Source organism: Geotrypetes seraphini, chromosome 17 (assembly GCF_902459505.1).
Source record: "Geotrypetes seraphini chromosome 17, aGeoSer1.1, whole genome shotgun sequence".
NCBI classification, from domain to species: domain Eukaryota; kingdom Metazoa; phylum Chordata; class Amphibia; order Gymnophiona; family Dermophiidae; genus Geotrypetes; species Geotrypetes seraphini.
In genome coordinates, this window is record NC_047100.1 from 13,990,254 (window position 1) to 14,013,812 (window position 23,559).

The 23,559-nt window shown below is 43.4% G+C and overlaps 1 protein-coding gene across 5 annotated transcripts in view; it reads left to right on the forward strand.

Annotated features, from left to right (window-relative positions):
* CACNA2D3 (calcium voltage-gated channel auxiliary subunit alpha2delta 3) overlaps positions 1 to 23,559 on the forward strand; it is a 797,511-nt gene that overhangs the window by 200,764 nt on the left and 573,188 nt on the right. For all 5 annotated transcript variants that reach the window (XM_033926567.1, XM_033926568.1, XM_033926569.1 and 2 more), the window contains exon 3: positions 2,850 to 2,966. In XM_033926567.1, the coding sequence (XP_033782458.1) occupies positions 2,928 to 2,966 (39 nt within the window). In that variant the 5' untranslated portion in view covers positions 2,850 to 2,927. The remainder of the gene's footprint in view (positions 1 to 2,849; positions 2,967 to 23,559) is intronic.

The window sequence follows — 23,559 nt, forward strand, 5'->3', positions numbered from 1 at the left end:
AAGTCTTAAGCTAACAGCTGACTCCCTGCACCCTCATAGGATGAGCTGTCAGATCAATGAAAGCCACTCAACCTCAATATTTAATCCCCTCTGTTCTACCGTATTAAGGGTGTAGATCCATCTCTGTTCTTTTTTTTTTTTTAATTCTTCATTTATTTTCAAAACTACAATTGTGCACAAGAGATGATGCATTTACATAAAATATTACTTTCACAGAAACAGGAACTTCTTCCTTGCTTCAATTAACAGCCTCTACAAAGAATCTTCTTAGGCCCTCAGCGTCACCACTCAGAACTCAAACTTATCACTGTTCTGAGCTTTACGTGACAAATCGTCACTGGGTCTGTTTTATCATTTTGTCATTTATCAAGAGCTTAAAATAGCTTAAATCATTATACTTTCTTTATATTTGAATAAATTTAATTTTACTTAGCTTTGTAAGTTGTCTCTATTTAGAGATGTCTATATCAAGCAGGGTGTCACAGCCGACATGTTTCGCGGGAACCACTTTATCAAGGCTCTACCCCCCTTTTCTGTCGACCTCCAGCATAATAAACTTAATAGAAATAATGACAAGACTTATTTCTCCCCACTCCTTTTCCCAATTGAACAACAACTCATAAAAATACTGCAAACAACCTATCCATGCCTCTTAATCAGTGCCAAAACATATCCCCCTCTCCGGGTGTATGTTTTCCTCATTTACATAAATAAATCAATCCTTACAATATTTAATTAATGGTTCCCAAACTTCCATAAATTTTTTATAATATCCCTTTTGAATGGCCACAAACTTTTCCATTTTAAAGACATAACATAGGGATTCCCACCAGAATGAATAATTTAATCTGTCTCAGTTTTTCCAATTCTTTAAGATAAGCTGCATGGCAACCCCCGTCATTATAAACAAAAGTTTGTTATTTTCAGCCGAAATTTGACTTTATGCCCTTATAGATGTTCCAAATAAAATGGTATCATAGGATAATGCCACCGGATTTTCTAATAAATTATTAACTTGGTCCCAAATCGATCTCCAGAATTTTAGTATCAAGGGACAATAGTATAGTAAACGATCCAAAGTCCCTACTTCCAGATGACAATGCCAGCATCTATTAGACTTGGAACTATCTACTCTGAAAACGCTCAAAATGTAAGAAGGTATTATGTGCCACCGATTTTCTATATAAAGAAATAGTAGTGTCCAGCTCTGTCCTCATCCGCACAAGCCTCATACACTTTAAAATCATAAGTGTTTGAGGCAGAGCTTACAGGAATGGGGCAGGGACAGCGACAAAACTCACGGGGACGGGACGAGGAAATTAAGTTCCTGCAGGGAACAGATTTGTCCCGGTGTCATTCTCTAACTTGTGCACGTCAGTCCTTCCATGTGTGCATTCTGAAATACCATGTTAGCCCTTATCAGTAATTACTTTGGCTACCTATTGAAGCAAGAGTACCATTCAAATTTGCTTGTATCGGCTTCAAATTGGCATTTGGATGGTCTCTAATTTACCTTCCCTCTCATTTTGAGTTGTCTAGACCTTCTAAGACCACCTATTTGCCCTCCCTAATTTAAAATATTGTCGATATAAGACGTTCTTGGATAGGACACTTGCCTTTCAGGCAGGCAAAATGCCAACTTGGTTAGGTGAAATTATTCCTCAAGCCTTATCTTAAGTTTCAAGTTTATTCATTATTTGATTAATCGCCTATCACTGATTACTAAGCGATGCACATAAAATATTAATATTGGGTAAACAAGAACAAAAATAAACAAAAAGATAAAATCTTTAAAAATAGACAAATTACAACGGGAAACATTAGGATGGAGGGGAAAGAAATACATTTTCTGATAGAACATTTAAGGGTAATATACAAAGGGGAAGGGAAAACAAATTAGTTTATTAGGAGTATAATACACAATTAAATAAAATGGATTACTACTATAAAGATCAATTGGCTTTTCAATTAAATATTGAAAGCGTCTTTAAAAAGAAAGCTCTTGAGTTGGCTTTTAAATTTATCAAAGTTTTTCTCCTGTCGTAAGTAAAGTGGGAGAGAGTTCCAAGTTTGTGGTGCTGTAACAGTAAAAATGTATTGCCTTTGTGTATTAATCATTTTAAGGGTGTTCTTTAAGAAAACTAGTTAAGGCTACCTTGTTTGAGAAATGTATTACCTGATTTAGAAGGTTGTACTGCTGTATCTGTTGTACTTTTTAGACAATTGTATCTTTTCACTGATTGTCCAGTCTTTTATGTAAACTGCCTAGAACTGCTGGTGTTGGGCGGTATAAAAGAATAGTTATTATTACCCTTTTATACATGTCAGACGAGTTGTCTCCATGGATGTTGTCCATGTTGACAGCACTGTAAAATAGCCACAGTATATGTGTTTTTTTCCTGCATGTATTGTAGAAAAGGCTCTACGTCATCAGATCTTTTGCTAAAATACTACTGGAATTGTACACATTTCCATGGATTCTGTGTATGGTGATTAAAATTGGGCATGCAACTTAGTTGTGTAACAAGCCAATCGGTGCCAAGAATTGGCCATTAACAAGCAATTATCGGCAACTTTCTAAGCACTATGAGTCATTTCTAATGGAGGAGAGGATATATTCAGTGACATTACCCAGTTAAGAGCCCCTCAAAATCCCCTCCCAGCCCACTGATCAGGGATTAAGTGGGCTAGAGCCTCTCCTGCCCGGTTTAACCCCTTTCATCAGTTCCTAGGTAAAAACCTCTATTTCGAGATTGTCTGTCATATTTTAATCTTTCCGTAGATAAAAAGAAAAATAGGAAGGTGTGAAGTCAATTTATTCACGGTCCTTATGCGTCTTCTTGTTGCAGAAGTACAAAGAATACGAGAAGGATGTCATAATAGAAGAAATAGACGGACTCCAGCTTGTGAAAAAGTTGGCAAAGAATATGGAGGAGATGTTCCATAAAAAGGCCGAAGCAGTAAGGGTGAGTAATTGGGCCGAAGGCATTGCAGTCACTTTCAGGCTTTTTCTTCACAATGACCTGCCTTAACGGACCCGCAGGGCAACTCAAAACAGTGGCGTCATAATGGTGAGCGGCGCCTGGGGCGGTATTGCCCATCTTCCGCCCCCCCCCCTCGCGCACGCCCCCCCTCTTCCCTTTCCCCGTACCTTTTGTATTTCAATCATTTTTATTAGTATTTAAAGAAGAAATCATACATATGTAAATACAATATACACTTCTCCCTCCATATTCGTGGTTTCAGCAATCGTAGTTTCGATTATTTGCAGTTTTTAGCTTACTGGCTCCTCCTCCCCCCCCCCCAAATTGCATCAGCTTGCATAGAGAAATTGCTGATTCCCAGCACTTTCTTCACCGTGAATTGCCTCTCCTTCAGGAACAGGCCCGGTCTCCCGTCATGTTATTCGCTTTTTCACCATATTCACGATGGTTTTTAATAGAAAACAGCAAATAACATGAAAAAGTTATTTGCAGTTTTTCTGTATTCGCAAGTCTGTTAATCCCCTATCACAGCTCACAGCGAATACGGAGGGAGAAGTGTAATATAGACCATAAAAAGTGTAATATAGATCATAAAACAACCAAAACAATAATAAAATAAACAGTAGTTAGGAAGATGCGCAAGGGATAGACTACGCCTCCCTTACTGAGCCACTGACCTAAAGCATCTTCCCACATATTAACAATAGTACAGTGGTACCTCGGTTTACGAGTGCACCAGTTTGCGAGTGTTTTGCAAGACGGGCAAAACTTTTGCAAACTTGGTGCCTCGTAAACCGAGCTTGCCTCGCTGTACGAGCGCCCCCCCCCCGCTATCCGGCATCCCCCCCAGTGATCCGGCATCCCCCCCCGCTCACGTTGCCCCCCTCCACCGCGATCCTACTTCCTCCCCCCCCCCCCCGAGCAGTCAATGACACCCTTTACCCGACTTGGCACCAGTGTCGGTGCCCGAAGATCCTCCCTCTTCTGGCGTGGCCTGGGCTGGGCGGTGCGTCGGAGATCCTCCTTCTTCTGGTCTGGGCTGGGCTGGGCTGGACTGGCTTTGAGCATTTGCGCATGCTCAAAGCCTTCTGGTCTCGCTCTCAATCTCGGAGAGAGCGAGACCAGAAGGCTTTTAGCATGCGCAAATGCTCAAAGCCAGTCCAGCCCAGCCCAGACCAGAAGAAGGAGGATCTCCGACGCACCGCCCAGCCGCACCAGAAGAGGGAGGATCTTCGGGCACCGCACTGGTGCCAAGTTGGGTAAAGGGTGTCATTGACTGCTCGGGAGGGGGGAAAGTAGGATCGCGGTGGAGGGGGGGATGCCGGTTCGCAAGGGGGGAAGCTGGATCACGGGGAGGGGGTTTGGAACAGCGTCGGATTCCTCAAGGGGGGGGAGAATGGAGCAGTTTCAAAGCAGTTTCCCTTACTTCCTATGGGGAAACTTGCTTTGATATACGAGCAATTTGGTTTACGAGCATGCTTCTGGAACGAATTATGCTCGTAAACCAAGGTTCCACTGTACTTAATTATAACAATTTAAATAGAATGCAAAATATTGCAGGGTTGATAAAGACAAAGGGGCTGATTCTATAAACGGTGCCTAAATCGGTCAGGGCCTAAAAAAGATGGCGCCGGCCGCATGTCAATCACACTTAGGCGCCATTTACTGAATCGCAGCTAGCGGCGCCTATGTAAAAACTTAGGAACCTGAAATGTAGGCCAGGGTTTTTAAGGCCTACGTTTCAGGTGCCTAAGTTTTTGGGAGAATCGCGTTTAGCTGCGCCCAAGTCATGCTCCATCCATAGAAATGCCCACTTAGGCAATAGGTTGAAAAGATGACGTCAAAAGCTAGAAGCATGCTAGGATGCATAGGGAGAGCTATGGCCAGTAGGGAAAAGGAGGTATTGATGCGTCTATCTAAGACTTCGGTGAGACCTCATATTGTGTACAATTCTGGAGGCCGCACCTTCAAAAAGATATAAAAAGGATGGAGTCGGTCCAGAGGAAAGCTACTAAAATGGTATGTGGTCTTCATCATAAGGCGTATGGGGACAGACTTAAAGATCTTAATCTGTATACTTTGGAGGAAAGACAGGAGATTTGATAGAGATGTTTAAATACCTATGTAATGTAAATACGCATGAGTTGAGTCTTTCATTAGAAAGGAAACTCTGCAATGAGAGGGCATAGGATGAAGTTAAGAGGTGATAGGCTCAGGAGTAATCTAAGGAAATACTTTTTTACAGAAAGGGTGGTAGAGGTGGAAGAGGTGGTGGAAATGGAGACTGTGTCTGAATTCAAAAGGGCCTGGGATAGGCACTTGGGATCTCTCGGAGAGAGAAAGAGATAATGGTTATTGCGGATAGGCAGCTCTATGACCTCACAATGCAGGTGTAAAGAGCCTTAGCCTATAGGAAGAGGAGATGCAAATGTTAAGAGCCCTAGCCAATAGGGAGAGGAGGAGATAGTGGTTATTGCAGATGGGCAGACTAGATGGGTCATTTGGCCTTTATCTGCCATCATGTTTCTATAACCATAAAGCTCTATGACCTCACAATGCAGGTGTAAAGAGCCTTAGCCTATAGCAGGGGTGTCCAATGTCGGTCCTCGAGGGCCGCAATCCAGTCGGGTTTTCAGGATTTCCCCAATGAATATGCATGAGATCTATTTGCATGCACTGCTTTCAATGCATATTCATTGGGGAAATCCTGAAAACCCGACTGGATTGCGGCCCTCGAGGACCGACATTGGACACCCCTGGCCTTTAGGAAGAGGAGATGCAAATGTTAAGAGCCTTAGCCAATAGGGAGAGGAGGAGATAGTAGATGCGGATGGGAGACTAGATAGGATATTTGGCATTTATCTGCCATCGTGTTTCTATGTTTCTAGGTGTCACTAAGCGCCATGCAATAGGTACCTATCGCCCAATTAATTTTTTTAAACTGATTAGTGAGGCTGTTAAGGATATTTTGCCAATTAAGTTAGCCACCCTTTATAGAATCGCCCCCCACCCCCCCACCCAAAAGCAAACCAGCATTGATTACAAAGTATTCTATTCTAGAATATTAATGTAAGTCTGCATTTACATTCAGTTTTAGGTACAACCATTTGCACTAGTTCAGCAGGTATAAATGCTGGCACTTAGATGTGGCAGTTGCATGCATAACAAGTTTGCATTCTATAATGTTAACTCGCTCAGGAAGAAATGCATTTGTTTCTATTTCTCTGGGGTTGTACTGCATGCAGAGTGTTGCATCTTAGGGGTTCGTTTGTATATATTAGTACTTTTAGTTTGTGGTCCCATATTTGCATTGGGGTTATCTGTGTTCTGCACATAGAACAAAATCTTTTCCAGAGAAAGGAAAATGGTAAAACCAGAGGGCATAATTTGGTGTCAGGTCAAAAGCGCGCCGGGACAAAGGCGCTCGCAGACAATTGAGTGCAGCGCGGAGGTGCGCACCGCAGAAAATTACTGTTTTTACGGCTCTGACAGGGGGAGCGTGGGGGAGGAACCCCCCACTTTACTTAATAGAGATCGCGCCGCGTTGTGGGGGGTGTAGGGGGTTGTAACCCCCCACATTTTACTGAAAACTTCACTTTTTCCCTGTTTTTAGGGAAAAAGTTAAGTTTACAGTAAAATGTGGAGGGTTACAGCCCCCCAAACCCCCCACAACGCCGGCGCGATCTCTATTAAGTAAACTGGGGGGGGGGGGCTCCCCAACAAAACTCCCCGTCGGAGCCCCTAAAAACTGTAATTTTCTTCAGTGCGCACCTCCATCTTGCGCTCAGTTGTTGGCGCGCGCCTTTGTCTTTTGCGGGGTTGTCTATGAACCCATAATTTCAAGAATAATGTCTCAAGAATAATGTTAGGAAATTCTTCTTTACGGGGAGGGTGGTTGATGCCTGGAGTGCGCTCCCGAGGGAGGTGGTGGAGAGGAAAACGGTGGCAGAGTTCAAACAAGCGTGGGATGAGCACAGAGCATCTCTAATCAGAAAATAACGGGTATATATTGAAGGAACTAAGGCCAATACTGGGCAGACTTGCACGGTCTGTGTCCCGTATATGGACATTCAGTTGAGGATGGGCTGGGGAGGGCTTCGGTGGCTGGGATGGTTAAGATGGGCTGGAGTGAGCTTTGATTGAGACTCCAGTAGACAGAACCTAACCACACTACCGGGCAGGACTCTGGGTTTCTGGCTCAGAAATATCTAAGAAAATGGACCATGTGCTTTGTGTAGTTTAATTTTCTAGTTAACCATTATGTGTTGTTAATAAGATTATATTGTGTGTGTATATATGAAAAATGAATGGAAAAAATGGTATTACAATTACACTTCCTCCTCCGTATTCGCGGTAGCTAAGGGCAGAGCCGTCTCGCGAATATTAAAAAATCGCGAATGATATTCGGGCGGTTCTGCCCCTAACCCCCGCTTCCCCCAGCTATTTTAAGCCATGAAAGACCTCCCTTAAGCCTTACCTGGTGGTCTAGCGCAGGGGTAGAGAACTCCGGTCCTCGAGAGCTGTATTCCAGTCGGGTTTCAGGATTTCCCCAATGAATATGCATTGAAAGCTGTCCATGCAAATAGATTTCATGCATATTCATTGGGGACATCCTGAAAACCCGACTGGAATACGGCTTTCGAGGACCTGAGTTCCTTACCCCTGGTCTAGCGGGTTTTCAGGCAGGAGTGATCTTCCCACGCTCCTGCCCCGTGCAGATCGCTCACAGGAAATGGCTGCCTTGAGCTCCTGTAGTCTCTCGAGCCATTTCCTGTGAGCGATCTGCATGGGGCAGGAGCGTGGGAAGATCGCTCCTGCCCTGAAAATCCGCTAGACCACCAGGTAAGGCTTAAGGGGGGGGGGGCTTACAGGGCTTACAGGGCTTAAAATAGCCCCCAAAAAAGAAAAAGGAATTTTAGGTTTAAAATCACAAATTAATGACTCCGTAGATACGGAAACCGTGAATATGGAGGGGGAAGTGTAGTAATATTATGGGGGCGGGATCTGGGGCAGAGCTTTCGGGGCACCCCAAACAAAAAAGCATTCCGCTGCCTATGCCTAGAATGACTATTTGAATAAAGTTGGGATTAAGTATGGTAACATCTATGAGGTGAAAATAACCAGGTGAACCGCTGGAATGGTGTCTCAGGGTGAGGAAGGATTTATACTAAGATTAAGTATCTTAATAAAAAAATTTGGCCTGCGGCTTAGCCTGTGTTTTAGATTTCGGCCCCTTATGTGATTGAGTTTGACACCCCTGCTCTAGGGGGTGATCTAAATAACATTTTTTGAGATACAGTTTTAATAACTAGCATTCTCTTCAGGGATACCATTATTTGGACATAAGATTTAGACTCCTCAAGCAGCTTTATAGCCCAAACACTATCTGTATTGAGTCCGAGTCCTGCCCTTGTTAAGATAATGGTAATTACTCGCATAATTGCCATTAAAGAATTCACGCCTTTGATAACCTTTATAGAATTACCCTCTACCTGCATGTTTCTGCTACCAGGAAATTTAAATGCATAAAAATCTGGACACGCACAGGAGACAAGTGGGAGGAGCCGCCAGCCGCAGAATGTATCCACCCCCCACATACACACGTATCAGAGGTCCATTTCCTCCATAACATCCCTCCTTTCAAGTAAAAAGTAGTCACATTGACTCACGCAAACATCAACCAATTACCTCCAGCCAAATACCAGCCAACTCGCTCTTCCTGTATAGCGCTGCCCGATTCAGGGCAAACGTTTCTGATTCGATTTAGCCTATTGATTTTTTTTCTTTTTTTAATTTGATTCAGTTTTCCTGCCCAATCGGCATTTTTTTCCAAACGTCCTGGCGGGTTTGTTTTGTAGCCTCTTCACCCACCCCACCCTGGCGCTGTGGTGTAAACAAAATAAGCAAAGACTTTTCCTCTCTCTGTTACGTCTTAGCTCACGCTCGCTGTCTAACAGTAGCTCTGCCATATTTCAAATCTGACATATTGTCATCACAAAATAGAAAATAAAATGATTTTTTTTCTACTTTTGTCGTCTTTTCATCACCCACAACCTCGGGGTGCTGAGGCTGTAGCTTTAACCACTGTGCCTTGCCATAGTCTGATTTACGGCCTGAAGAAGTATGACCATGCCACGCCGTTTTAATGCGAGTTGCATTGGCTGCCGATGGAGGCCCGTGTTCTGTTTAAGTTGTTTTTGCTATAAGGTCTTGTATGGTGCTGCTCCACTCGACCTGGTTACTAGATTTTCTGTAGCGTCGCACAAACTTAGCCGAAAATCCCACGCCTTGTTCAATTTTCCTTCAGTACAGGGCTGTAAAAGTAAGACATTTCTTGAACGTATCTTGGCATTTCAGGTAGCTTCCCATGATAAAGAATTTCGATCATTCTTGCTTACTGCCTCTTCTTGCAAATACTATAGAATTCAACTGAAAACTTATCTTTTTTTCAAAATATTTGGTTAAATAATCTATTTTGTTCTTAATGATATTGTTTAGAGTCAAGATCTTTGGTCAATCTTTGACCTTCAAGTTCCCTCAACTTTGGAACAATCTTCTGCTCTTTCTAAGAAGCTCTATCTCCCTTCCCTTTTTCTCGTAAGTCTTTGAAAACTATCCTGTTCACTAAGCATTTTGGTAACTAATTTTCTTTGATAGCTCCTTCTCTATTGTTTATTGTTTATTCAAATTTTTGATTAAACGCTTTATCGATACTACAAAGCGTTGTACAAGGTTTAAAATAACATTTAAACAAATTTAACAATTAAAACATATCTTTATATAAAAATTTCTAGACTGACGACAATTACATACAGGGTAATTACGGACCTGAAGGCCCCTAAACACAAATGGGAAGGAGGGGAGAAATACAATTAATATAGAAAATGTGAGAAAGAACAAGCTCCGATCCCGTATAGGGAGGAGCGAGGCCAAATCGGCCCGAAGCCAGAGCGAATAGATAGGAGGGGGGGGGGAAGGGAGGAGGATAGGAAACGCCAATTAGCGAGGGAGGGGGGGAGGGTTAGAAGATGAGGGGGAAGCGGAAGGGAGGTCGCCCCTTTTCCCGACGGCGGTCCAGGGAGATCGACGCGACTTCTTGCCTGCTCGGATTTTCCTGGTGCTCGGCATCGCCCCCCCCCCCGCGACTTCGTCTGGCAGCGCATCTCCAGCCACGGGGAGCGGGGGGGGGGGGATCGCTGGAGACCGTGGCAGTGTGCCTCGTGCTTTGCGGGTTTGTCTCCCCGTGTGCTTCGCCGGCTCACTCTGCGTGCGCTCGCTCCTGCGGGGTCGCGCGTGGCGTGTTGCACCCGCCCCGACTCTCCCTTGTTGGGCCGCGGCCTGCTGGAGCCCGCCGAGACACTCCCTCGGTTCCTGCGAAGTAAGAGCGTCTCAAAAGGGCCGCCGCACACGCCACGGGAGGGAGGGGGTTGTGCGTCTCCGGAGGCCCAGCACCTTGTTGCCGGGGGGGGGGGGAGGGAGAGTATGGCTGCCGCCGTCTCACCTGCTCGGCGTGGCTGGCATCCTTCCCCTCCCTGAGCAATCCGGCTGTGTGGGAGGGGGGATTGGGGTTTCCGACCTCTGGCAAAGGGACTGGGAAATTGAATGCAAAAAACAAGAGTAGATTCATCTCTAAGTTTCAGATAATCAATTAAAAGCATCTTTAAAAAGAAAGCACTTTAAATTACTTTTAAAATTTTTTATATTTTTTTTCTTTTTTTAAATCTAAAGGGAGAGTATTCTATGGTTCTTATTGCCTAAACTAACTATTGTAAACCGAGACGAGCTTTCCTCGATTGAAGTCTCAGTACACAAAGCCAAGGATTAGATTAGATTAGTCTTTTGTAAACCGCGTTGAGCTTACAGTTATGCGGTTAATAAGCACGATGTTATGTTATAGTCCACACAGACCCTTTCCACCTCCTCCCCTACACGCACACGTCACACTTCTGCACACGATTTGCTATGTTGGTGGAAAACAGAAATGGACATTCCGTGAGTTGGTCTGATTTCTACCGAAGAATGAACATAAACACAGTACAGCACCCTGTGGCCTTTTCATCTTTTGAAATTCATCAACACTAGCGTAGCTGCTCATTAGCACCATCAATTTTTTGATTCCTCCTCGTCAGACTTGATTTTCTCACTTTATTCTCTGGTTTTCCAGTGATTATTAGTTGATTTCAAGCAGTTTTATTATTCTCATCTGCTATTTGTTTACTTTTGTGTAGGCAATTACCTAGTACAGAGAATTACTATTTCCAGACTACTGTTAGATGTCTTAAATAAATGGCGGTGAAAATCTTCCTGCCCCTTTGTTACCTCTTATTACAGTAGTTCCATGTGAGACTTCCTGTTCGTACAGATAAAATAGTGGTGACACTGCCAGCCTGGGCTGTGATAAATATGCTCGGCAGGGAATGTTTTCTTCTTTTGTCTTCCCCTTCCTTCTGTTCCAATGCTACTGTCAATGATAGTCTGGATAAGGGAAGAAGGACATAATGGTGGAACTCAAGGAGACTCCTACAACATTCCGGAATACTATTCTATATTTGGTGTTTGTATTGTTTACTTATACCATTTAATCACAGAATTTCAAAAATAAATACATAAATTATAATATTGTGACGTGCTCAGACCGTTGGGACCATCATCCCAAATCACCATTAGATATTCTAAAGCAGGGATCTCAAAGTCGGTCGGGTTTTCAGGATTTTCCCAATGAATATGCATTGAAAGCAGGGTATGCAGATAAATCTCATGCTTATTCATTGGGGAAATCCTGAAAACCCGACTGGATTTCCGCCCTCAAGGAGGGACTTTGAGACCCCTGTTCTAAAGTAACTCGTGTTGTCAAAAAAATGGTGAAGCACTTATCTGATGATGATCCATTGTGACATCATTGATGAGGTTGGCTCTTAGGCATTGGTGGAATGAGGCATTATGACATCACAATCTCAACTATGTGGGTTTCTGCCAGGTACTTGTGATCTGGATTGGCCACTGTGGAAACAGGAAATTGGGCTAGATAGACCATTGTTCTGACCCAGTAGGGCTATTCTTATGTGCTTATGACCCGGTGCTACAATAACTCAGCAGTAGCCCATTTTGATAACCTCCCCCTGAACTGCAGATACAGAAATGGCATGGAAAACAGAGCACAGCATGCAGAAATTGAATGTAGAATTTGTTAACATAAAGAATATTCCTAATATACAAAAAAAAGGGAAGGTAGATACCGTTTCTGTTTCTTCCTTTTTTTTTCATTCTCTGGTGGTGTTCGTTGCAGAACCGGTTCCCATTAGAGCTTGTCTGTGAAAGCAATTGCTGTGGCACAGTAATTCAATTTCAGGGCATGTACGCTTGACTGCACCAATGTGGTTTATCTGGAGAGGCCTGGGAATTTAAAACTTTTTATCTTAAAAGTCCACATGTACACGGAACATTCTTGCTGGGATGGAATATCGGTACTCTATTTGCATTTAATGAACTTTCAGAATGCAATTATTTTAAAACTTTGCCAAGACATAACCCTTCTTTCACAAAGCTGCGCTTTAAAACATTGGCTTCGGGGCACTTACCGCATCAAACTGGGGACATACGCATGAAAGTGCTAGTATTCATTATCTTATATGTGTACATGGGTTGTAGAATGTTTATGTTTATTTAAGATTTGATCTACCGCTCCTGCATTTTACTGATCTAAGCGATATACAATGTATCAAGCTAAAATGAAATTAGGTACTTGAGAAAAATGACCCTATCTGTCCCGAAGACTCACAATTTAGCTAAAGTACCTGATAAACTAAAAATAAGTAATAACAACATCTAATACATTTCCAAGATCACAAATCAAAGAAATAGAAAATAGAAATAATGAAAGAAGATTAAAAAATTAAAAATAAAACATATTTAAGAGGTAGAAAAGTCTCTGAGGCGGCTTGATAGTAAGTTCAGTCTGCAGAACCAGGTCAACTGGCTGCCACCAAAGAAGCAGGATCAGGAACCATGCCAATGAAGACCGCCATGACATCAGTCACCGGACAGGCAAGGCCGACAGCAGACCCCTGAAGTGAAGTCCAGTTTCCCTTCAATGTGTCCAACAACACAGCTGCAGGAGTGCAAGTCTGCCAAGGAGAGGGCAGGCCACAGGAGATCCTCCGACGCCGGCATCAGTCCACCGCTGGTGACCACGTCGGGGCCGTGCTGCATTGCGCCGATGGCTTCCCCCTTCTGCTGCTGGACAAGAGCTTGGAAAGGGAACCAGCTGATAGAATCCCCAGGAAGAGCAGCAGTTGGGAGTGATGAAAGAAAACACAGTTCCCTCAGAACCTGGTGTGCTTTTTCTCAAGCGACTTGGCACCAGTGGACAGCCTTAGAGTGGCCCCTAGAATGAGGGTAAATAGGCACTGGGGACAGCAGTGACGTAGTGAGAGGGGTGCCGGCGATGCAGACCGCCCCAGGCGCCGCGTTGGTGGGGCACTGGTACCTCTCCACCCTGCCCCGCCACACCACGCTCATGCCATCCCTCCCTCCCGCCCTGTACCTCTGTATTAGAAAGGGCCAGAAAGTGATGTCAAAGGGAAATCCAATGCTGACGCGAGGAGCATGCTGCAGGAGCCATTGGCACTGGCAAAGATTTAGAGAGATGGCGGGGGAGGGAGACCGCAAGTGTGGAATGGGGAGGGAAGGAGCAGGGAGAGGCACAGAAGGAGTGGGGCTGCAGAGAGGAGGTTGCGGGGTGGAGGTGGGGGCTGCCTCATACCCTTACTGTACCACTGTGTGGGAGAAGAGAGATTTTCACCATGGCTTTCACCAGTTTCCCAGTCTAACTACCAGGCTACCCCTCTATTCCATTATTATTTTTCATATAGAAAAATTGCTGGACACATCTGGCCCTCTGCGTCTTGATGTTTGCTATGTTTGGGCATGGATCAGAGAGAATGTAAGAATGCCAGACACAGCGTGCTTTCCCAACACATATAATTTTTACAATCCTCCAACAGGTTGTTATACGGGGCTCTGGCTGGGTGAAAAGCGTGTTATTGGCTCTGTGCAATCGCTTAGAGGAGGGAAATGCAAAAGGATTGTGGGTGGAAGCAAATTATGGTGAATCAGCTGAATGTTACCAAAAATAGCTCCCCCTGACAGAATAAATCTCATTCTATGAAAAGGAAGGGCTATAATTCTCTTAATTATGGCACCCAAATTAAAGGGTTTCTGTAAAAAATTTAGTATGCACAATTTAGGATTATTTTTAACTGTAATGTTGCTTAGTTATTTAAAGTGCAATTTGATCTCGGCATAGGGCCCCACTTAAACTGCGAACGGGTTGTGACTGAGTAGCAAACAGGAATGGCAAAACTGCAAAAAGGCTGCTGACTCGTAACACTCTACCTTTTTGTGTGGACCTCGCACAACCCACAATATAGGATCCTTATCTCATTTCTAAGGAATTCAGCTCAGTTACTGGAAATATCAAAGGGTTAATTTTTTTATTTTACTAAATTAGCTTTTAATTGTATAGATTAGAAAGATAAATAGGAATTGATCAGTATATTATCTGAGCTGGATATTTCATTCATCGTTAAATATTAAAATGCAGGGCTTCTCTGGGGAAACATTCTTGAGAATAACACCACCCCCACCACACACTCCCACCCTTGCGTGCAAATTACATGCAGATTTATCCTGCATATTCTTTGGAGATAGCTTGATTGGCAGGTTGAGAATCGCTGTATTAATTGAACAATACGGAAACTCTATGAGGTTCCTATAGGCTCGCAGGGATATTGTCCTTATGGATCTACAAGCACATTTTCAAAGAGAAAATGAAGGAACTGACTATGTCTTACATACATTAGCACAGTGGGGTTTGCACTTGTTTTGCTGTAGGGACAACTAAACCACAACTAAACTAAAAATAATGGAAGTGTTGCTGAAAGAAAGGATAGTGTACTTCCTTGAATCTAATGGGTTACAGGATCCGAGGCAACATGGCTTTACAAAAGGTAAATCGTGCCAAACGAACCTGATTGAATTTTTTGATTGGTTGACCAGAGAGCTGGATCGAGGACATATGCTAGATGTAATTTACTTGGATTTCAGCAAAGCCTTTGATACAGTTCCTCATAGGAGGCTGTTGAACAAACTTGAAGGGCTGAAGTTAGGACCCAAAGTGGTGAACTGGGTCAGAAACTGGCTGTCGGACAGACGCCAGAGGGTGGTGGTTAATGGAAGTCGCTCGAAGGAAGGAAAGGTGACTAGTGGAGTCCCTCAGGGTTCGGTGCTGGGGCCAATCCTGTTCAATATGTATGTGAGTGACATTGCTGAAGGGTTAGAAGGAAAAGTGTGCCTTTTTGCAGATGATACCAAGATTTGTAATAGAGTAGACACCGAAGAGGGAGTGGAAAATATGAAAAAGGATCTGCAAAAGTTAGAGGAATGGTCTAATGCCTGGCAACTAAAATTCAATGCAAAGAAATGCAGAGTAATGCATTTGGGGATTAATAATAGGAAGGAACCATATATGCTGGGAGGAGAGAAGCTGATATGCACGGACGGGGAGAGGGACCTTGGGGTGATAGTGTCCGAAGATCTAAAGGTGAAAAAACAGTGTGACAAAGGCAGTGGCTGCTGCCAGAAGGATGCTGGGCTGTATAAAGAGAGGCGTAGTCAGTAGAAGGAAGAAGGTGTTGATGCCCCTGTACAGGTCATTGGTGAGGCCCCACTTGGAGTATTGTGGTCAGTTTTGGAGACCGTATCTGGCGAAAGACGTAAGAAGACTTGAGGCGGTCCAGAGGAGGGCAATGAAAATGATAGGAGGCTTGCGCCAGAAGACGTATGAGAGACTGGAAGCCCTGAATATGTATACCCTAGAGGAAAGGAGAGACAGGGGAGATATGATTCAGACGTTCAAATACTTGAAGGGTATTAACGTAGAACAAAATCTTTTCCAGAGAAAGGAAAATGGTAAAACCAGAGGACATAATTTGAGGTTGAGGGGTGGTAGATTCAGGGGCAATGTTAGGAAATTCTACTTTACGGAGAGGGTGGTGGATGCCTGGAATGCGCTCCCGAGAGAGGTGGTGGAGAGTAAAACTGTGACTGAGTTCGAAGAAGTGTGGGATGAACACAGAAGATTTAGAATCAGAAAATAATATTAAATATTGAACTAGGCCAGTTACTGGGCAGACTTGCACGGTCTGTATCTGTGTATGGCCGTTTGGTGGAGGATGGGCAGGGGAGGGCTTCAATGGCTGGGAGGGTGTAGATGGGCTGGAGTAAGTCTTAACAGAGATTTTGGCAGTTGGAACCCAAGCACAGTACCGGGTAAAGCTTTGGATTCTTGCCCAGAAATAGCTAAGAAGAAAAATTTAAAAAAAAAATTTAAATTGAATCAGGTTGGGCAGGCTGGATGGACCATTCGGGTCTTTATCTGCCGTCATCTACTATGTTACTATGTTACTCAATGGGATCTTCAGAACTCTCCATATGCTGCCAACTGCGTTCACTCCTTTTCAGGGCTGCATAGCCCACGTACTTTTTTTTCCCTGGGAGGGATGATTGGTAGTCAAGGCCCCCCTCCCCATTTTATTCAGTTGGTGAAACCTCCTGAAAATCATCTAGCGACTGTGATCAATTGCACATATGCTTGTTGCTTGGAAATAAAATATTGTACAGTATAGTAAGGCCAGGAGGTGTATTTAGATTTTAGCAAAGCCTTTGACAGTGTTCCACACAGGCATCTAATAAATAAATTCAGGATGGGCCCCAAAGTGATGGACTGGGTCGGAACTGGTTGAGTGGAAGGCGACAAATGGTAGTGGTCAATGGAGATCGCTCTGAAGAAAGGGATTTTACCAGTAGTGTGCCTCAAGGTTCAGGTTTTGGGCCTGTTCTTTGTAACATTTTTGTAAGCGATATTGCTGAAGGGCTGTCTGGTAAGATTTGCTTCTTTGCGGATACTACCAAAACCTGTAATAGAGTGGACACCCCTGATGGTGTGAATAACATTAGGAATGGTCTAAAATTTGGTAGGTAAGATTTAATGTAAAAACTCCAAGGGAACAGTACAATTTAGGAGTGAAGAACTTTTGTGCATAAAAGAGGAACGGGACTTGGGTGTGATAGTCTGTGATGATCGAAAGGTGGTCAAACAGATTGAAAAGGTGACAGCGAAATCTGGAAAGATGCTAGGGGAGAGATATGGCCAGTAAGAGAAAGGAGATATTGATGCCCCTCTATAAGTCTCTGGTGAGACCTCATTTAGAATACTGTGTACAATTCTGGAGACCACACCTTCAGAAAGATATAAGCAGGATGGAGTCAGTCCAGAGGAAGGCTACTAAAATGGTCAGTGGTGTTCATGAATGTATATATTTTGGAGGAAAGGCAGGAGAGGAGAGATATGATATAGATGTTTAAAAACTATGTGGCATAAATACACATGAGGCGAGTCTCTTAATTGAAAGGAAACTCCAGAGTGAGAGGGCATGGGATGAAGTTAAGAGGTGATAGACTCAACTAAGGAAATGCTTTTTTTTTTTTTTTTTTTGAAAGAGTGGTTGATGCGTGGCATAGTCTCTTGGTAGAGGTGGTGGAGACAAAGACTAAATTTGAGAAAGCATGGGCTAGGCATGTCTAATCTCTTAGGGAGAGGAGGAGATAGTGGATGGGCAGACTGGGTCATTTGGCCTTTATTTGCCGTCATGTTTCTATACTTACATAGAATTCCAACCTATTTCATTCTTACCCTGGCATGTATTGCATCCAAGCTATGACCTTACTCCCCCAACCGTTCTCTCTGCTCTAACTCTGAGAGATAACTCAACATCCCCCAGGAAGATCTCTTAAAATGGAAACTGCACGCAAACATTCCTACAGCCACTTTCTTCCTCGACTTTGGAAACTACAACTAAATGTTCCTATAGTCACTCTCTTCCTTGACTTCGATTCTGAACAAGCTTTTCCAGCAAATCAAAAGTACAGCTGGGAGGGGGGGGGGCTCTTTGACCTTTGACATCACCAACCTCTAGGTAGCTTGGTTTGAAAAGAAATTTTTGAAAGGACATCCATTTTTATAAGCAGTCCTGATAAATCCATTTGTAGACTTTTTGATTTGATTTTTCTTTTATAATAATAATAAAAGAAAAAAATAATAATTCAAGTCCATAGGGAAGTGGGAATAAAGTAAAATTAGTTCAGCTTCCCTTTCTGATAGTATTCCGAGGGAACTGGTAGACGACAATCATCGGAATTCCTTGGGAGTTCCTTTCCAGTATTAATAAGAGTCTTTCTTTCTATCAGATTTTTTTTGGGTGGTGCCATCTCCTCGACTCTGGGAGTCACACAGATTACATTTTTTTTTTTCTGGCTCAACCATTCCTAATTTCTGTGATAAACTTGGCAAGAAACCTAAGCCTGAAAAGCAATGACTTGAAATCTCATCCTTTCTTTTCCTAGAAACCCAGCAGTCTTTTTCTCCATGTTTCTCAGACCAGCTGCTTTTGTGGGGGTGTGTTTCTATTCACGCTGTCTTGCTGGTCCTTCAAAGCAGCATTGCACAGTGATTAAAACCACTTTCAATAGTGGGATAATGAGATATACAAGATTTTCACATGGTAAAAACAAACCATCATCAGGAAATAGGAACAGCTGACATGAAAGTCAACACAGGCTGACTTTTGATTTAACAAGTTACTTGAGTAAAACTGCACAGGTGAAAACTGTGCCAGCTAGAGAATGATACAGGGACCGTTTACCAAGGTAAACCGTGGTCACTGCAGTAAATCCACAGGAATGGAGACATTTGAAACTGGTTTACCGCAGGAATGGGGACAAGACCTTTCACTGCCCCGTGGAAGCAGTGAAAAGTCTTGCTCCTGTGGTAAAGAAATTGCACCCGTGTCAAACTCGGTATCTCCTCTCCAGCTCCTCTTTTGCCTATTTTACCTTCAGGAGCCAGCCATGCGATGATGAAGACAGAAGAAACCCAAAGCCTGAGACCAATGTGATTTGAAGAATAAAATTACCAGACAACAAAAGATAGAAAAAAAAAATATTTTATATTTTGTGATTAGAATATTTCAGATTTGAAATATGTATCCTACTACAACTGGTATTAGACATAACTGGGGACTGCAAAGCCCAGGCTGTGCTTCTTTAGCTTCCAGCTGGCTTAGGGCTCTCTCTCTGACTAGAGAGCAGTTGCCCTAATTGCACTCCCCTAACATTATTCCTGCCATGTGTAACAGAAATATTCTGTTAGCTTGATTTTTCTATGTAGCATTCTGTAGTAATTTGGTTTGTTCAGTTTTCACAATAGTGGAGGGGATATTTGTGAAAGGAAGGGGAGACAGGGGTTTTGTTGATCCTTGCTCTGTATTATTTGTGTTTATAAAATGACAATTGTACAGAATAGTCTCTTTTTATACTTTAATAAAATAAGTTCAGTATAAAATCATAACTATTCAAGGCTTGTGCGGGTGGGATCTGACAGTTTGTAGGGCGGGGATGGGGACCGAGCTTTCTGGGCGGGGACGGAGACTGAGTTCGTGGGGACGGGGCAGGGATGGGGACGAGCTCACGAGGACAGGCCAGAAACGGTGATAAAATTTTTCCCCGTGTCATTCTCTAGTGCCAGCCACACTTGGAAACTCCACAAGGATGGAAAAACTCTGCATGGGGGCTCATTATTGACCTCTTCATGAATATGATTTACATACAAACATTTTACCGTAAACAATTTCTCAGCTTAGAAAATCTCAAACTAACATATATTCTCTTATCCAAGGACAAAAGAACATTATTTCAAGAAAGCCATTTATAACCAATCAATCAATAAACACCTCAGTTGATGTCTCATAATCCGACACCAAACATCACTGGTCAAAATAAAAATATAATTTTTTTTTAAAACAAACCTCCACTGAAAAACACTGAAATAAACAAAATAAAACAATTTTTCTAATAAGTTCAACCACTATCACATAGGAAAAGTTCCAAATACTGCTATGGACAGTTTTAAAATGATTTCTGAATATGTCACTGCATCATTCCATTGCTTACCTGTTTCTTACTGAAAATCCACTTCTGTGCATATTTACACAGTAATGCTTATCTTATATGGCACTTATTTGACAGGTAGGTGTGCACATGGGTGGAATCTGGGCAGGTCATGGGCAGGATTCCCACATACACATATAGCTTATAGGATGTTATGAGGTTATGTGTATGTCTTCAGAAGTTAGGAATGAATGAATATGCATGAGATCTATGTGCATGCACTGCTTTCAATGCATATTCATTGGGGAAATCCTGAAAACCCGACTGGATTGCGGCCCTCAAGGAGGGACTTTGAGATCCCTGAGTTAGGTCATAGTTACAAATACATTGTTGCAAGTTTAAGTAGGTCATCGTTATGCCCAGGGTGGCCAACTCTGTTAAGTAGTCGGTGGGGGTTGGGGGGGGGCATTCCGTGTCAGGATCTTAAAGGCAGTGATTCCTAACTTGATCCTTGGTGGTAACCAATGTAGTTTCATATAGTAGGGCTGAAGATGTTCCAATTTGCATAGTCTATATATGAATTTTACTGCTGCATTTTGAACTATTTGTAGATGCGATAGCAATGTTTTAGAGCAAAAAACTAGTGTTGCAGTAGTCTAGTTCAAATAGGATCAGTGGTGTAGTGCCCCTCCTCCACCCTCTTCTTTTCCACCTCCGCACGCGCCTTCCCCACCCCCTTTGGCTGTGTGCGCACTGCTTTCCTTCCCCCGTACCTCTGTAACGTTCCTGGCATGAGCAGCAACCCTCAATCTGCTGTCGCGCCAGCATTGGCTCTTTCTCTGATGTCATTTCCTAGGCATGGGGCCAGGAAGTGATGTCAGAGGAAGAGCTGACACTGGCGCGATAGCAGGTTGGGGGTTGCTGCTTGTGCGAGGAACGTTACAGAGGTATGGGGGAAAGTAAGTGGCGTGCCTGTATGGCAGTGGAGGGCGAGATAAGACTGGGGGAAGATGGGTGCCTGTGCCCTCACCAAGACGGCGCCTGGGGCAGACCCCCCCCCCCTTACCCCCACCTTACTACGCTACTGGATAGGATTACCACCAAACACAAGCATCTCCACAAACATGTCTCGCGATACTGACAATTTTCAGTGTTTTAAACTAATGGAGAAAAATAAACTAGGCCAGTGTTCTTCAACCTTTATACACCTAAGGACTGGCGGAAATAAAAGAATTATAATTTAAACATTTTATTGAAGGAAGAATTATTTTGCGGACCGGCAGTTGAAGAACCCTGGGTTAAGTTGTGGGCCAGACTCTGCCCCAGACCCCGCCCCCATAATAGTACTAATTGTAACACCATTTTTTCCATTCATTTTTCATATATACACACAATATAATATATTTTTTATTTATTTATAATTTTTGAATACTTTACAATATCCAACAGTTCAAAAGGAAATCACATAAAACAATACATAATCAAATCATACATACAAAGCTCCTTTCAAGCCCACATTAATGGGGAGCATATCTTGCTATTTCTAATAAAATAAAATTCAAGAAATATAAAGGATAATGATTCTTGGTTCATATTAATGAACCCTGAGTCATTCCTTACATTGGAATACTATTATATTTATTCTCCTCATATTTCTCAGTAAATAATAATAATAATAATAATAACTTTATTTTTGTATACCGCCATACCCAGAAGAGTTCTAGGCGGTTCACATTGGTTAGAACAAATTACAAGAAGTTATACCAAATTGATCATAGAGTTGCGAATAGCAAGGAGAGAGTAGTTACAAGTGGTTACATTCCAAATTGATCATAGAATTACGAACTACAAGGAGGAAGAAGGGGAAAGGGGGGAGACGGGGGGGGGGAGAAGTTTCGGTAGGAGGGAGGAGGAGGATTGAAGGAGGGGCATTGGGACTTTAAGGGTCTTGCTCTCGGAATAGGTGGGTTTTAAGTGTTTTTCTGAAGTCGAGGTAGTTGTGGGCTTTGAGGACCATTTGGGCCAGCCAAGGGTTTAGTTTGGCGGCTTGGAAGGCATAGGTTTTGTCAAGGAATTTTTTTGAGTGGCATAGTTTTGGGGAGGGGTAGGCGAAGAGTTGGATTTTGCGGGAGGTCTTATAGTTGTGGTTTAGGGTAAAGTGAGGGGTGAAAGTGAAACAAATCTCGTTCCTATTTCTTTTCTCTTGCAATTAAGAATTGTTGTAGTTGTATTGGATCCCCAAAAAAATATTCAATATCTTGTAGTTTAATCATACATTTACAGGGAATATAATATTATTAACAACAGATAATAGTTAACCACAAAATTAAACTTCACAAAGCACACTGTATGCTTCTCAACATTTATTCCTACCAGATAACCCCCTATGCAAATACGGGACCACAAACTAAAAGTACTAATATATACAAACAAACCCTAAGATGCAAGACTCTGCATGCAGTACAATCCCAGACAAAAAGAAACAAATGCATTTCTTCCTGAACAGCGCAAAATACAGACGGCAGATATAAATTCTCCAAATTGACACAATTAATCATTCACTAAATTCAAAACTAAAATCATTCCCCCTACCTTTGTTGTCTCCCTCCCTCCACGCTGTGCCTTACCTTCTGGCCTACCCCCGCCTGGCCGTTTTATGCCACCCCCCCCCCCGGTGTTATGTTTGGGCCGGCTCCCTCTTCCTCACTGCCGCAGTGCACAAAGCCGCGGGCAGCAGCTCCTCCTGCACCTCATCTGGTAGCCTTCCCTCTGATGTGACGTCAGAGAGAAGGCTTCTGGTTCAAGCGCAGGACATGCGTAGGAGCCACTGCCTGCGGCTTTGTGCACTGCGGCAGTGAGGAGGAGGGAGCCGGCCCGGAGATAACGCCGCATTGATCGCACCGTGAACCGACGGTTGAAGAACACTGTGCCCTGTGGACCGGCGGGAAATTTCTGTGGACCGGCACCGGTCCATGGACCGGCGGTTGAAGAACACTGAACTAGGCAACCATTTATTTTCTTGTCTCAGAGTAGTTCAGGAACACATTGGGTGACTGATGAGAATTTACTGCTAAGCAAAAGCTTGTTAGGAATACTAATGTGAATCAGGAATGTTTGGGGAAAGAAGTCCAGTTGAACCACTGCTTGGCACGCGCACTTTGGGAGAATGAATGCCAAGGAGCTTTGAAGTTTAAGAGCCATTTTTTGTGCTAAATTTCCGAAGGAGCCTGCAAAATCTAAAGGGGCCATGCATGGTTCAAGCCTGGAAAATCTACTTGAGATATGTAGGGTGGCAGGATATCCTATATAATAAAATCCTAAGCGTGCATGTGCACTTAGGGTTTCATGTTCCCTGCCGCCGTGTTTTCTGATCTGTGGCCGGATTCTATTTTAGAATGTGGCGGCAGGGAACACTCTGGCCACTCCCCTCCTCCCGCCCTCGCTCACCAACCGCTGGAGGAAGCACAGGCAAGCTCTCTCCCTGCCCGCCGCCCTGTCACTCCTCACACGCGCATGACGCCGAGCCAACAGGCCACTGCCCAGCAGAAGCCCCAACACAGTGCTGACCACA